At 36.6% G+C, this 15,363-nt stretch overlaps 1 protein-coding gene across 1 annotated transcript in view; it reads right to left on the reverse strand.

The window, feature by feature from the left end:
• Positions 1–15,363, reverse strand: part of POLN (polymerase (DNA directed) nu) — a 90,524-nt gene that overhangs the window by 15,646 nt on the left and 59,515 nt on the right. The window contains exons 19-21 of the mRNA XM_010000244.1: positions 11,813–11,944; positions 8,848–8,958; positions 5,988–6,066 (exon numbers count right to left, since the gene is read on the reverse strand). Of these exons, the coding sequence (XP_009998546.1) occupies positions 5,988–6,066; positions 8,848–8,958; positions 11,813–11,944 (322 nt within the window). The remainder of the gene's footprint in view (positions 1–5,987; positions 6,067–8,847; positions 8,959–11,812; positions 11,945–15,363) is intronic.

Below are 15,363 nucleotides of genomic sequence, written 5' to 3' on the forward strand. Positions count from 1 at the left end.
CACGAAAACTCAAATAATTTCTTTTCTGATAGTACTAATACTACCTGTTATTTAATTGCATCACAGGTTCCCCACAGAAGCAGAAAGAATGACTATTAAGTTGTCATGTAACTAAGGAACAAGGTTAAGATAATTTTGTAACAATCAGTAAATTTTTCAAGTTTCAGTGATTTCTGATGTGGTAGTATAAAAGCTATAGCTTAAGTTATACCTGCATAGATGTTACTTGCATCAAATTTAATCTACCTCTTTTAGTGTTTTCATATCAAAGAGCAATAATATATTTTGACATTTTAACATTACAACTACAAAATTTCAGCTAACTTCTGAAATTTGTTTTCTCAGGAGCTACATCATGAAGAGCAGGAAGCTGAACAGATGGTTAATTAAAGAGAATAGAATTTTTGCATGTACTCCAAGTGTTTTAAAACATACCAATCTGAAAGGTGATCTACAAAATGTTTTTATAAGCTAAAATTCTGCATTTCTGTTGAACAACGCACATAAAGGAACACTGAAAAACAAGCTACATCATTAATGTCCTTTTTGGATGTGATATTTAAGCATATTCAATATATTTAGGTCTACTATTCTCTAGAACGAATAATAATTCTGACTTTTTCTGTTCCCTGTGCATGAATTGTTCAGGTAACAGTTCCCCATCTTGTGGATCTATGCAAAATACTGCTTTGAATGCTTGAGGAAAGTAATGATTTTGCTAAGTAACAGCATGCCTAGAAATATAATATTATTTGGCCACTTAGGGAAGAAAAGAACTACATGCTGGACTAGGACAGCAGCTGTGCAGAGCTCTCAGTAACTTCTGACACAGCAATGTGACCATGTTGTTTCCTTCTGCCACTGAAACAAAGCCTGTGTCTGTGATACAAATATATTCTTCTCCTCCCAAGCAGAATCAAAAGCTTATATCTTTTCCTTGTGGTTCTATTTCTCTAGTATTGGGTTATAGATAAAAGCTGACAGTCTTACAGAGTCAATCCTTTAGAGCAGATCTGCAATTATATACTGGGAACTGTGGCCAGAGTACCAGAGCAATAAGCATTTACTTGAAAATCCTGGATAACTGCTACAGAAGAAACCTGAGTAAAACCAATTCTTTAATTCCTGAAGAAAGAGATAAAGAGCTGTAAGATTTATGCCCAGAATTAAAGAAATTAATCACACATAGCAGCAGCACTAAGCAGTCTACTGAAGGCATGTGGTTGAGGCTGTGATGTAATCAAGAAGCTGGTTTTATTAGAATGTCCTTTTGTATGAATCTGAGAAACTATAAGCAGCCAATTAAGTACTAATGCTGGAATCTCCACATACCCATAAAAATGCCTCTGTGTTCTTGAGTCTAACTAAAACTGAAGCCATTTCCAACAAACTATTCATTTGTGATTTATCACATGATATGTATCTGAAAAAAATCCAGGTCACGTAACACAAGGCTTGTTCCTGGGAGGATTAGGGGTGTTTTTTACTAATGTAGCTATCTGTGTAGAAGTGAGCTGCATTTACAGTTGATCAACTCAGAAGATCATTAGGTTGATTAAAGTGTTTGTTCCTTCCCAAGACATATAAAGACATATAAACATTCAACATCCACTGCTTTTTAAAAGCAGCTGGGACCAAGAAAATAAGATTATGTTCTTTTCTTCTTATTTACTAGTTGCTCCTTTTCAGATCATTCCTTTATATCTGGCTTGTTGCTGAACCTGTCTCTTTAACTAGGCTACAGACATGCTGAGAAGTAAAGCCATGTGTTTGTGGCACAGGTCCAGTGCTGAAGGAACAATAAAATGGTGAGAAAGCAGAATTGCTGAATTCACACCAAATAACTCAATAATTCTGCAGACTTGTTAAGTATAATTTGCATGTTGTTGGGATATTATCGTTAATGACTTTCTGAGAAGTCCATCTAGTGCCAGGTAATATCAGTGCATCTTCAGCTTACAAAGTGATACTTTTTACAAGAATTGCTATTCTTGCACAATTCAACAGCATCTTTCTTACCAAGCCTCCATGCATCTGCCACTGCAATGATGTTTTAAATACTGAAAATAACTACGACTGTCCATCCGTGTTCACAGAGTACCTTTCTGCTCAAAGCAATTCCATAAATCTTTCTTTAAGCCACTACTGTATGCCTTGATCTCACTTCAGAAGCCTGTTTGCTATCATATGCCTGCAGGAAACACTGTGTGGACGTTCTGTGAATTGCATCAGACAAGTAAAAGCTGGCACTTGAATAATTTATGTCAGCAGAACATCTTCAGTAAGTAACTTGGCCATCAGACACAGAACAGCATCTCCAAAAAGATCTAGGTAATATGGAAGTCTGAATAAATCATTTTGATTACTCATCAGTGCAACACAAAATGCAGGGATGTTAACACTAATGCCAGTAGCTAACCCATACTACTGTCAGTTCCTTACCATGTTTATTTCATTTAATGTTACTTTTCCCCATCTTTTTGTGAAATTATTTTCAAGTAATTGATTACCTTTTTATTGTCAATAGTGTAAGTTGCTAGGCTGGCATTTAAATTAAAAGATTAAGAAACACCTCGACTTCCAAATGCAGTATCATATGTGTAAACAATAACTGAAAATCTACTGACTACTAGTCCTATGAAAATGAAGCTTCACACTGTTGGGTCAGAGCTTGCTCACAGTGGAAAAGACAAAATGTTGAGTGTTAGCCACCACCGGGCTATGCCTTACAGGAGATTCTGTCTCCTGCTGCAAATGAGGGGTTCATAATCACCTCTAAAGCATATGTAAGAGATACTGCTCTTTGATGTGCTGTTCAAAGTGAAAACCCTGTTTCCAAAATTAGAAGGTCTAATAGGGAAAAAAAATGCTTACAAGAAGGTGAAGATAGAAGAAAAGATAGTAGTGTGTTATCTTTGGAATGAATAAGGTCTGATGTGATGATAATAGAAGATTGATTATATTTCTTATTTTGGAAGAGCTATTCTGCATTTCAACTGTTAGAGCAACACCAATAATGTATACACTTCCTTTTAACAATATTTTTCAAAGCAGTTCACGAAGGATCTTAGGATCATTACCCTGACTTGACTGATAAGAAAGGCAAGAAACAGAACACTGAAAAAATAACTCACTGAGCATCACCTGGCAGGCAAGTGGAAATACAGATTTCAAGTTTCAGTCTTACAGTCTTTTGGCAAGGCTACAGTGATGCTTTCAAATGCCTGAGCCACCTCCCAGCCAGGTGAGCATTCACAGGATTTATAAAGGTATTGACTGTGCTTTTCTGACAAGCCTGGCTTGTAAGGACCTACGTCAATATGCCAGAGGGACAGTATGCCATCCAGAGGGACCTGGACAAGCTAGAGAAGTGGGCCCAGGTGAACCTCATGAGGTTCAACAAGGCCAAGTGCAGGGGCTGAGGTAACCAAAGATATGAATTCAGGCTGGGGGAAATCACACTTGAGAGCAGCCCTGTGAAAAAGGACCTGGGGGTACCAGTGGATCAAAAGCTGGACATGAGCCACCAATGTGCAGTTGCAGCCCAGAAGGTCAACTCCATCCATGGCTTTATCAAAAGAAATGTGACCTCACCTAGAACACTGTGTCCAGCTCTGGTGCCCCCAGCACAAGAAAGATGTGGACCAATTGGAGCATGTCCAGAGAAGGGCCACGAAAATGATCTGAAGGCTGGAGCACCTCTCTTATGAGGACAGGCTGAGGGAGTTGGGTTGTTCAGTCTGAAGAAGAGAAGGCTGTGGGGGGACCTCACAGTGGCCTTCCAGTACCTGAAGGGGCTACAGGAAAGCTGGGGAGGGTCTTTTTACAGGGGCTTGCAGTGAGAGGACATGGGGAAATGGTTTTAAGCTGAAAGAAGAGAGATTTAGGTTAGAGATCAGGCGTAAATTCTTCAGTGTAAGGGTGGTGAGACACAGGAACAGGCTTCCCAGGGATGTTGTGGAGGCTCCATCCCTGGAGGTGTTCAAAGTGCAGGTTGGATGGGGCTCTGAGCAGCCTGTTCTAGTGGGAGGTGTCCCTGCCCATGCAGGGGAGATGGAACTCGATGATCTTTAAGGTATCTTCCAACTCAAAAAATTCTGTGGTTCTATGAAATCTTATGGGAAGGAGCCAATAGTAACAAAAGGCTCTCCCTTAGCAAAGCCATCCAGTTGTTAATGGTGGCAGGAGTTCAATGTTGCAGTCTTGGTCTTTTTCAGCTGTGATATTTATGATAGGAATACAAATAGACAGTGCTACTTTACTGATACCTGGTGTAGCAACTCCTCAGTGCTTTTCCAACACAAGGAAATTCAACCTATAAAACTTCAGTACTTTCCGCACCTCCTTAACCTTTTGATGACACTATTTCTTTAACTGAATAGTTTTAAGAAAGGACAACCCAAGTAAAATATTCCGTTGAGAGAAAAAACATTCTCTAGCATTATCAGGCATGACATTAATTCCAAAATATTTGCTTTCTCAGAATTTCAACCAACAGCTGTTTATTGAACCTAACAATCTGTGTGCTAGGTAGGAACTGCAGAAGGGAGTATGTTCTTTGCCCTCTCACCAATGCCACTTGTATTCTCCAGTAAGGACCTGTTGGCTGCCTATCCCCGAAGGCAGCTTCTCTATAATTAATCTAATTCAAAGCTACACCTGCTAAAGAAATTTTCAACCGAGCCACAGCTGCCAGATTCTGGCCTTTTCATATAATTCAGGCAGCAGAAAGAATTGTAATCAGCATGGATAATCTGCCCCCAAATGTACAATGCAATATGTTATAGTACATAATTCAACATTTAATCCACAAACATATCACTGTCTGGCTGCATGCAGTATCTCCACCAAAGAACTACTTCCTGCTTCAGATTTATACTAGAGGTCAAATTATTTTTATTTTTTTAATAGCTCAGTAGATTTTGCTCAAAAAGTTGCAAGAACTGAGTGTTACTCAGAACAAGTTTTATTTTTTGTACCTTTGAATTCAATACTTACAATTTATACTTGTGATCAGAAATTACATTCTGAAATATTCATCAAATAAATTTACTCACCACTGTGAGTAAATTACACACACACATAGAAACACACAGACTATTTATAGTGCTAGAAATTATATATAATTGTAATAGTACATTTGGAAAGACACTCCCTGTTACTTTGTACTGAGCTAAAATCCTACTAAAGTCCTCAATACATGAGGAGAGAGCTACAGCTCTGTTGTTAGTTTTTCTGCTTCTGGATGGCAGTAGAAACACTGATGTTCTGCTCTATCTGCTTTTATCTGAACTACAGCAAAAATGTTCTACTTGATTGTTTACTACAGCATTACAAAATATAAGAATACATTTCTCTGAGTTTTTCTCTGCATGTTATGTCTTCAAAGTATCTTTCTATTGCAACAAATAATAATGCTCACAGACTCTCTGCACCATCCCCTCCGTCCTTTATTACACCACAAGTAGACTTCATTATTTTTACCAATGGCATAAAAATCTTGAGAAAATTCTGTGATCTCCTACCCAACTATAAGCAGCCACAACAGAAGAGAATCATGATGACCTAGCTTTTCTTTAGCAAAGGAAAGCAACCTATACAAGAATAAAAAATGTTCATTTTATTTTGCTTGAGCACTGGTTTCCTGATTCCTGTTTTTTCCCCCCAGCCCATTGAATGTTCAATTCCTACCGTACAATACACTCAAAATACAGGAAGGATATGATCAGTGGGCTTGATTTCAAAGATGCAGAACTACCACTAAACTTGACCTGACTGAGTTTAAGTGGCCCCAGGGCACTTCTTCACCTTGGGATGGTTTTACAGATCCAACCATTTACACACAAAGATATAACTTTGAATTTATTAAACCATCCCACACGTCCTTGCTTGTTAAAAGCTGCAGAGGCATGCACAATATTTCTATGGCTGCTTAAAAAGCAAGAAACACATTTATTTCAACTGCTTTGAAATAATTCTTTACTAACCTGGCTGTTAAAGTTGGAGAAACAACAACAGAGGTAAAAATCTCCACCATAGCCATTTTACAAAGATCAGCTGCTGATCCTATGAAAGAAAGAGATCTGCTTTTAACTGAAAGCATCCAAAATGCAAATGTTCTTGGAAGTATGGCTTAGGAATGATAAACATCCAATGATTCTGAATTATAAGAATTTGAAAAAAACCAGTAGATTCAATTCATGTAACATGAAACATACAATAAGATTAATAAATAACAAACTACATAATTACATGTTAATTAAAGACAGAACTTAATAATATGGTATTACATATTAAATAAAGGTGAATTTGTCAGTCACGGCCAGGAGTTGAGAAATTCCTATTTATAAAAAATGCCTGAAATTATCTAACTCTAAATTGGAATAAAAATGTATATATAAATCAACTAAAACGTAACATCACAAAAAACTATAACATTGTTTCAGACCTACATTTACATTTGGAAACTTAATTTTATGTTTTTTTCACATTTCAGTGTCTATGTAATATATATATATATTCATTACATTACAGTGTTAAGTGGTACATAAGAGTGTCATGTAGACATGCATCATGATAGATGGTGCATTTCTGGTCCTTAACTTTGCCACAATTTTGTAAATGTTTAACTGATACTGTGTGCTTCAGAACAATCACTTTGATTATATTTTTCTGACAAGTTCTCTAGTCCTTGTTTAAAACATTTCTTAATGTTAACATGATCAAATAACATAATAGCGCAGATCTGGGTGGGTGGAATTTACAAACCAGCAAACTCCCAGAGTTCTTCCAACTCAATGTAACAGTTTTCATTATTAATAATACCTTAATACCTTAAATACAAGGTTTGCTCTACAGTTTGCTAGAGATTAACAATAACTGAAGAATATTATGCTGTAGATTGGTAAACACTTCAACTGACAAATATTTAAAAAGTAAAAAGCTGTATAAGAACTCAAATACAACTGTCAAATACAGATGTAGTAAGTTAGAGCTGGAAGTCTACATTTCTCTCAGTATTGTCATTCAGCAGCAGATGTCTTCTGTTACCAGCTGCTGCTACAATAACCAAAATAAAAACTGCTTAAATTACTTATATTAATATATGCAGCTTAGTACAATAACTATGATAAAATGTTTTAGCATAAATAGAAAATTTTTACTGTCTTTGAATCTCAGACATTAAATCCTGAAATAAAAAAAAATCCTTGTAGTCTAGAAGGAATTTTTGAATAAAATTTGAGACTACTGAGTACTTCACAGTTTTTAATCCTTGCTTCATCACACCTTCTAATGTTTTGAATACCAGTTACACTTTTCTACTTCAGGTTCGTCCTCCGGTGTTCTTTGAACCAACAATGCAATATGATAATCTGACTGTTGTAGGTGATGTTAGCTATTAGCTAGCGTCTGGTAGACAATTCTGTGAGAGCTTTGCCTCAGCTCCAGGCTCTCTGGACAGATGGACATGAGCACGTGCTGCTCAGAAGGCCGTGGAGCTTTATTAATGCTCCGCTCTACGCTCAGTGGGACCCGCTGTGTTGGCTCCAGCCTTGTGCCCTCCACTGGAGAGGGCTGCTGGCCAGCTGGATGGAAACACAGGTAAACTGAACAGCCCCTGGAGAGGGTTGAGCAGGAAGAATACCCAGTGTCAGAAACATGCAAGCTTTGCTGCAAATTTGAAGGATATTTTAAAATGTTAAGGATATAATATTTGGGAGCTTATTACAGCAAGGCAGCCACCACTTGAGCACAACTATTATGCAAACAACAGGGTATGTATTAGAATTCTAGATATTCACACATCCTTGCAGACAGTACTTAAATTTAGTTACTAATTAAAAGGAGTCCTAAACATGACATAAATACTTAAATCATTTTAAAAATGAAACATCTAAATTCATAATATTTGGCGAGGAAAAATAAGAAAAAACAAATGATCCTTTCAAAAGGAAAATTAAAGTAACTTTATAAAAAGCATGCCATCACCATGCCTAGGAAAGCACTTTTTACTTGCCTGTAAATTTTTAATTTGCAATATAATTTAATGAATACACTGTGAGCATAATCCACTTTAAAAAATACTTCTTCCAAGGGGTAGCTTGTCAGGAAAAATATCAGTCTTAGATTGCCAGCTCAGTTTTTTTTTTTTTTCTCCAGGTGGCTAAATTCTGTACAAGACTGAGCCTCAAGTTACTTAAATAGAGTATGGTAATGCAGAAGATTAATTAACATTTGAGCATTTTATGCTGTTTTTTTATATTTCCAACGTAGAGGGCCAATTTGCAATGTTTTTCTGTGAAAAAACACCTTTTTCTCTTGCCCTCTACAGAATTAAGGTTGACTTTTCCTAACAAAGAATGGTTTCAAAACAAATAATAACAATGCATGATTCTTGTAATATTTATATTTGTTAAACTAAAGCTACTTGGGTAAAATAGAAGCTGGAATGTCTAAGCAGCATAACCACACAAACCCTTTTGGAGTAACAAACTAGTAAAACCAGACAGGAAAATGTTTTAAGACAACACCACACCTGAAGCACTGAATTCCAGATATTTCCTCTGTATATAGTTTGTATCTCTACCTATATTTAACTACTACAGAGCACTGTTGTGTACTAGCACATTGTGGTATATGATACTGTTTGCTAGCAATTTTCAAGGTAGGTACAAGCCATCATTTAAACTTCTCTTTTCCAGTAAAACTCCTGCCTCAGTAGCCTAGCCTAGTAGACTACTAGAATATTCCTTCTTCTGATATTATCACAGTTCTTGTCCACTAAATCCAAGCATCAATAAAGAGGTAGGTAGGTGAGTAGGAAATTAGTCAGGTGGTTTTTTTTACCTTGAACGACAAAATTGACAGCCTGCCTCTCTGCTTGAGTGCGTAGTTTGTAATCCTGTGCATTGATATTAGCCAGTGGTCTTTTACGTCCCATTATGGAAACCACATAACCTTGTAGGATTTAAATAGAAATTAGTATTCTTAATTAAATTTCAAAAGTTATTTGTGAAGATAATACAGATTTTTTGGTAATTATGTGCTGCTGAGCCAATTTAATACTTTGCCCTCTGAAAATAGTCAGAGCTTCTCTTATTTGAACCTTAAATGCTTATTGTATTTTTGATCCAAGTATTATTTAATTCAGAGAATTGGTACATGTTATACAAGGAAAACTTCTGTATTTTCCTTAGGAATGTCAACTGATACACCAGCGCATTCTTTCTGTGGGAGATGAAACTATAACCCAGCAGAATTAGATATCTACTAGCAGCCATAAGTAGAGCTTTCCATGCAATTAATTGTTTACTTGAGAATAGCAAAGAAAAAATAAACTTGTAAAGTAATTAAATAATTAATGAATATTTCCCAACATTATCAAGGAGGTTGGGGGTGGGGAAGTTATAACTTTTTTTTCTATTTTATTTATGTGGTATTTTTGTGTCCCTTTCACAGCCAAACTTGCTTAACTCTAGTTTAAAAGAAACACATAAAAACAAAGTTAAAGTTTAATGTTAGGCTTAAAAACACATTTTCACAAAACAACTATTTTGGAGGGCAAGTGAGAGGAGCTGAGAAAGGAAGAGAGATGTGAGGATCTGCTCATCAAAATAACACACACAACCTTATTTTAACTTCTCTTCAAAACTAAACTTCCTTTCCTATTTTAAGAAAAATGAAAAATCATCCATGTTAAAAATACATCTTTACAAAATATTTTGTTATACTTCTGATCACCTTGATTACTCATGAATTGACACTGGAAGTGACGAGTCTGAACTTGGAAAATCAGACTGCCATGGATTTTCAGCTCTTCTTTGGCAACCAAAATATACAAGCACATGTCATAAGGTGACCTCTTCAAACACCAAATTATGACTTTGCCATGGGCAGCACATAACTAGACCTATGTGCAGAGGATGAAGTTGTTCTGCTGAATTATCAGAGCTTTCTGTTAATTAGCACATTTCCAGGGATTCTGATATCAAAAGTACCAGTTTGGGAACAAGAAGATGAATTATGTGGAGATTAGAATATTCTTTGGCAACTCAGTCTTCCCTATTTAACCAAGATTTTCCATGAAGAACAGTATCTAAAGATGAAATTCTGGAAACACTGGACTTTTAGGGAAAACAGATTTACTGTAATATCCTTATTACTGTGTGGTGTATCTCCACAATAGAATTGCCCTTGCAATACTCAGAGCTGATTCCAATCCCCAAACAAATACCATCCTTCATATAGTAGTAGCAGAACATGCTTCTGTTGTCAAAGATTAATCTGGAAATACATATTTGAAAAAAATAAACTTAAATAAACTTAATGCAGTTTATTTAATATCTTGATAATTAATAATAATATAGATACTATTAAACTAACAAAATATATTAATACACTTCACCACAAATTAATACAATGTATATGCTTAAGATATATTGACATTCATAAAATCTCAATATCATTAGTCAGGTGGGTGCTGTTTCTCTTTGAACTGCAGATGAGTAAAGGAAAGTTGCCTTATAATGAGCTCACTAGGTTGGAATGTTTTTGTTGAAAATTTGAAATCTGAGGTGGATTCATCAGAGAAATATTAAAGAATGTTGACCTGATGGCAGATTTTTTTGAGCTTGTACAACCAAACTAGATTGTTCTTCTACCATTAATCATTAAAACAATGATTGGTAGATGGAAGTGAGAAGAGGAGTAAGCACTAATTAGACAAGTGTGTTTTGATGACAATCAAGGACATCAGTTACGACACTCTTGTCTACTAAACTCAGAACCCTGATCCTTTACCAGAGAAGCCTGGTCACTGAAATTCATTTGCCTTTATGAAATCAATGTTATGCTATTCTAAATAGATCAAAGAAATATATAGTAAATGTGTAACATTTCACTAGTTATATTGGGCTTCATTATAGCTAAAGAGAGATTTTCAGTAGCTTCACTTTTCTTCAGTAATATTAATGAGTGAAGGAATGCAATAGTGTGACCCAACGACAGTTCATGCTTCCAGTAGATTTTTAAGCCCTAAGAAGTAGGAATACTATAATTGTCATTACTAGAACTCAGTTATATGTTTCTATTATGGCAATCACCCATACAATTATGAGTAATATTTTGCAAAATTACTGTGTACTTGGTACAGTATACTGTACTAAGAAACAAAATAAATACATGTTGACAGTTCTACTAATAAGCTTTTAAAAGGAAATATTTCAAAAAGCTATATTTTTTATCTTCAAAATACTTCACTACTAGGAAAACATAAATGAACATGTAGACTAACAACAAATTTTATGCAAGAAGAGTTTGCAGCTGCTGGCTCCAAGAAGCACTCTGCACACACCTGTCATCATAGATACCACCTGAACTTCAAGAGCATAAATTCTGACTCATGCAAAGAAAAAACGTATGCTAAAAGACCTGGCTCTATAAATTGGTCCTTTGACTAAATGGCTGAACTTCCACACTCCAGCACCTACACAGCATATTTATTAAGTAAAAGATTCCTTGGGCTTTTTTGTGTTGGAATACAAAATGATGCAGTGTAACATGATATTAAGTAGGGTTCACTCTGAGAATTGACATCTTACTCTTTTAGCATCTTTCTGAGGAAAGGCTTAGAGGTTTAACCAGCTCCTCTTCAGGTTAAAAACGAAAAAGGCCTGATCCCTCAACAAATGATACTCCATCGTTTGTCTCCTCCTATAACTATCTGAATTTTGGTTGAGCTGCATCTTTGTCTTCACCACTGCAACACAGTTCTGATCAGTAAACACAAATATGCTTACAGACTTTGAATTACCTTTATTTCTGCATTGTTCAATGGTTTTCTTTGTAAATTCATGCAATTTCTTGTATTTTTGCATAAAACTCTCTATAAATTGACTGGCTTGAAGAGGAGTGATTCCCAGGCAGTCAGCAAGACGTTCTTTACCTGGTGGTAAAGAAATGATCTTTGTTATGCAGTAAAGCAGAATAGAAATCCACTATATACAATAGCACTGTTACATTCCCAATCAGTGGAATTAGTTACACCTTACTCAGTGGAAGAGGACAGATCTGATATACAGTCGTATTTCAAAAAAAGTATGTGTTTAACTTTGAGCTTGAATGTTTTACTAAAGTTACTGCAATAAAAAGATATTCAGAAGTATATGAGGAGTAATTAAGTAATTCCTAGTTATAATTTAGATATGTAATGTGGTTGAAATCTCTTTTGTTCACTGAATGACTTTGCTGCTTTAAGTATAATTTTACTAGTTCAGTGTTGGAACCTGCAAACTTTGATAAGCAGATAAAGAACTTGAAACCAATTTTAAATAAACATATGTGAATGAAGATCTAAAAAGGATAGAGACGTGGATGGTTTAGTTTAACTAGAAGTTTTAGATTTGGTGTAGAAGTCACAGAAAAACTGAACTGCTGAAGCAATCACACAAAGTAGCCTGATTTTTAAAAGGCAATTAGGAGTCTGACTACCGGGGATTTCAAACAGTCTTAGGCTCATTAATGACTGCAAAAATTTATGTCTAAATTGCAAGATAAAAGAGTTGGAAAAAGAAAAAACGGAAGTGAAAAGTGTTTCAACAGAAAGAGCAAGGAATAGCAGCTTTTAGGATAAAATATAGATACACAATACATATTATGTTAAATCATAGAATCATCAAGGTTGGAAAAGACCTTCAAGATCATCAAGTCCAACCTTCAGCCCTAAAACCCCTAACCACTAAACCATCTCCCAAAACACCACATCCACTCTTTTTTTTAACACCTCCAGGGATGGTGCCTCCACCACCTCCCTGGGCAGCCTGTTCCAATGCCTCTCCACTCTTTCTGTGACAACATTTTTCCTAATATCCAATTTGAACCTTCCCTGGTGCAGCTTGATCCCATTTCCTCTTGTCCTGTTGCTGGTCACTAGGTAGAGGAGGCCAACACCCACCTCTCACCACAACCTCCTCTCAGGTAGTTGTAGAGAGCAACGAGGTCTCCCCTCAGCTTCCCCTCCTCCAGGCTGAACAGCCCCAGCACCCTCAGCCTCTCCTCATAAGGCCTCTTCTCCAGACTCCTATCAGCCTACTTGCCCTTCTCTGCAGCCTCTCCAACACCTCGATGGCCTTTCTATATTGTGTTGCCCAATACTGTGGTGCTGCCTCACCAAGGCCGACTAGGGGGGCAGGATCACCTTCCTGGTCCTGCTGGTCACACTGTTTCTCATGCAGGCCAGGATGCTGTTGGTCTCCTTGGCCACCTGGCCAAGATAAGTTAGAAAAAACTGAAGACAGTTTTCCAGAGTGTGAAAAAAAATAACAGTTAGAATCACAGAATCACCAAGGCTGGAAAAGACCTTTAAGGTCATCAAGTCCAGCCTATGACCAACACCACCACATCAGCTAGACCATGGCACTAAGTGACAATATCCAGCCTTTCCTTGAACACATCCTGGGATGGTGCCTCCACCACTTCCCTGGGAAGTCCATTCCAATGTCTAATCACTCTTGCCATGAAGAAGTACTTCCTAATATCCAACCTAAATCTTCCCTGGAGCAGCTTGAGGCCATGCCCTCTTGTTTTGTTGCTAGTTGCCTAGAACTAGCTGTAGTTTAAACACATTTACAAACCAAATAGTTCCAGTAAAAATTAAACATACGTCAACATTAGTCATGTGAGGTTTGAAGGAGATAGATATATATATATGTGTACGTCAGCTGTACAGCAACACAAAACTAGCACAGTGTCTGCAAGTAACAAGCTGAGAGGTGATGTCTCAAGGCACCAAAGGCACAGAATAGTTATTGTGACAGTAATACAGTCAAGAAATATTATCTAGCATTTTTGAAAGAGGGAAGATTTCATCCAGCTAAACAATGTCATTGTCAGTCTGATGTGCATTTCAGAACAATTCTGTAGCAGTTTGTTCTCAGTCATGCCAGGATCTGCACTGAGCTGCAGGAACAGCAGAGTCAGGATAAGGTACTAGTAGAAGAAATAGACCAGACATCCAGGATGACTGTTGATGAGCTATTATAGTTCTTGTACTTTTATTTAACATCTAATAATTTGGGTTTTCTTCCTGGGTCAGCAAATGACAAACCTAAAGCACACATTGTTAACAGTTAGGAGACTGCTGTGGCTTTCTTAGAGAACTGTAACATCTAAGCTTGTCCATGTTACCCATCTAAAGTACTACTGATACACAGAACAAAATATTGCATAAAATAGTAGGAAAAATAAGTCACAAAATCAGTAAGGAAGTCTGAAAGGTTCTAGGGAATTGGAAAGAACAAGGGTGGAATGGGAAGCATCAAGAGGGAAAAGAAAGCATACAGAGGGAATATACAGACACGTAATTGCATTAGATCATGTTCCACATTGCAGGAACACAGGCCATACTGCCAGGAGTAGATTAAAGCTTCTCTGAGCACACTCTAAGTTACCTGTGCCAGAGGAACTGTTAGTAGCAGCCTCTGTGGCTTCCTTCTCCATTCTGTAATATCATCTTTCAAAATTGAAAATATTATTTTCTCTGCCTTTCATTTAAAAAACTTGACATCCCTCTGTCACTTCAGGGCTTGAACATACTGCAACTGAATTGAATTGATTCCTTACTTGACAGATGTTTAACTTGTCTGTGCTTTAGTTTTACAAGATGACTGAGGCAGAAGCAGGTGAATTTAATTGCTCCAAACCAAGAAAAAGACAGTAGTACTGTCATCCCTCTCAACCTTCTGTGTATTTATTGAAGTACCAACTCCTAGACATCACAAGATTCTTTTTATTATACTATTTTTCTATCCTTTGGGATTACAGAAAACACCTTGAAAATATGAACAAAGTATAACCTAAAGCTGAGAAATCAAAAAGAAAAAAATATTACTGTTTACTACATGAAAGGTTTTCAAAGCATAGTGCAGGCAAGCTCCTCAGGGAATGTTTCTGTATTTTTCAATTCCAAAATAAGTGAAATAAATATTATTGACACTCTTCAGCTACATCAAAATGTTTCCTTATTGAAAATTTAGCCTCCTTTTGAAGGGAGACAAACTCTGGCTGGAATTCAGTTCATCAGTTTCAGTTATCTAACAACTATTTTTTGTTAGTTTCTATCTAAATAGTTTCATGATACAATTCCATGTTGTGTCTTCATTAGAATTTGATCATGCTGATAATGAACTGAAGCATCTTCCTATCTTTGAGGTGCTTCAACTGCCCTCATTTGAGAGCAAGAAAAAGCACAAATAAGCAGAAGGAGATACTTAAATTGAACACTGCTGCTCTGAAATGTTCAGTGCAGGCCCAGAGCAAGTGAAGGATTGCCAACATCTAATCATCTAAGTTCTCTAGAGCACGAGT

Source organism: Chaetura pelagica, unplaced genomic scaffold, assembly GCF_000747805.2.
Source record: "Chaetura pelagica isolate M959 unplaced genomic scaffold, ChaPel_1.0 scaffold116, whole genome shotgun sequence".
Classification (NCBI taxonomy): domain Eukaryota; kingdom Metazoa; phylum Chordata; class Aves; order Apodiformes; family Apodidae; genus Chaetura; species Chaetura pelagica.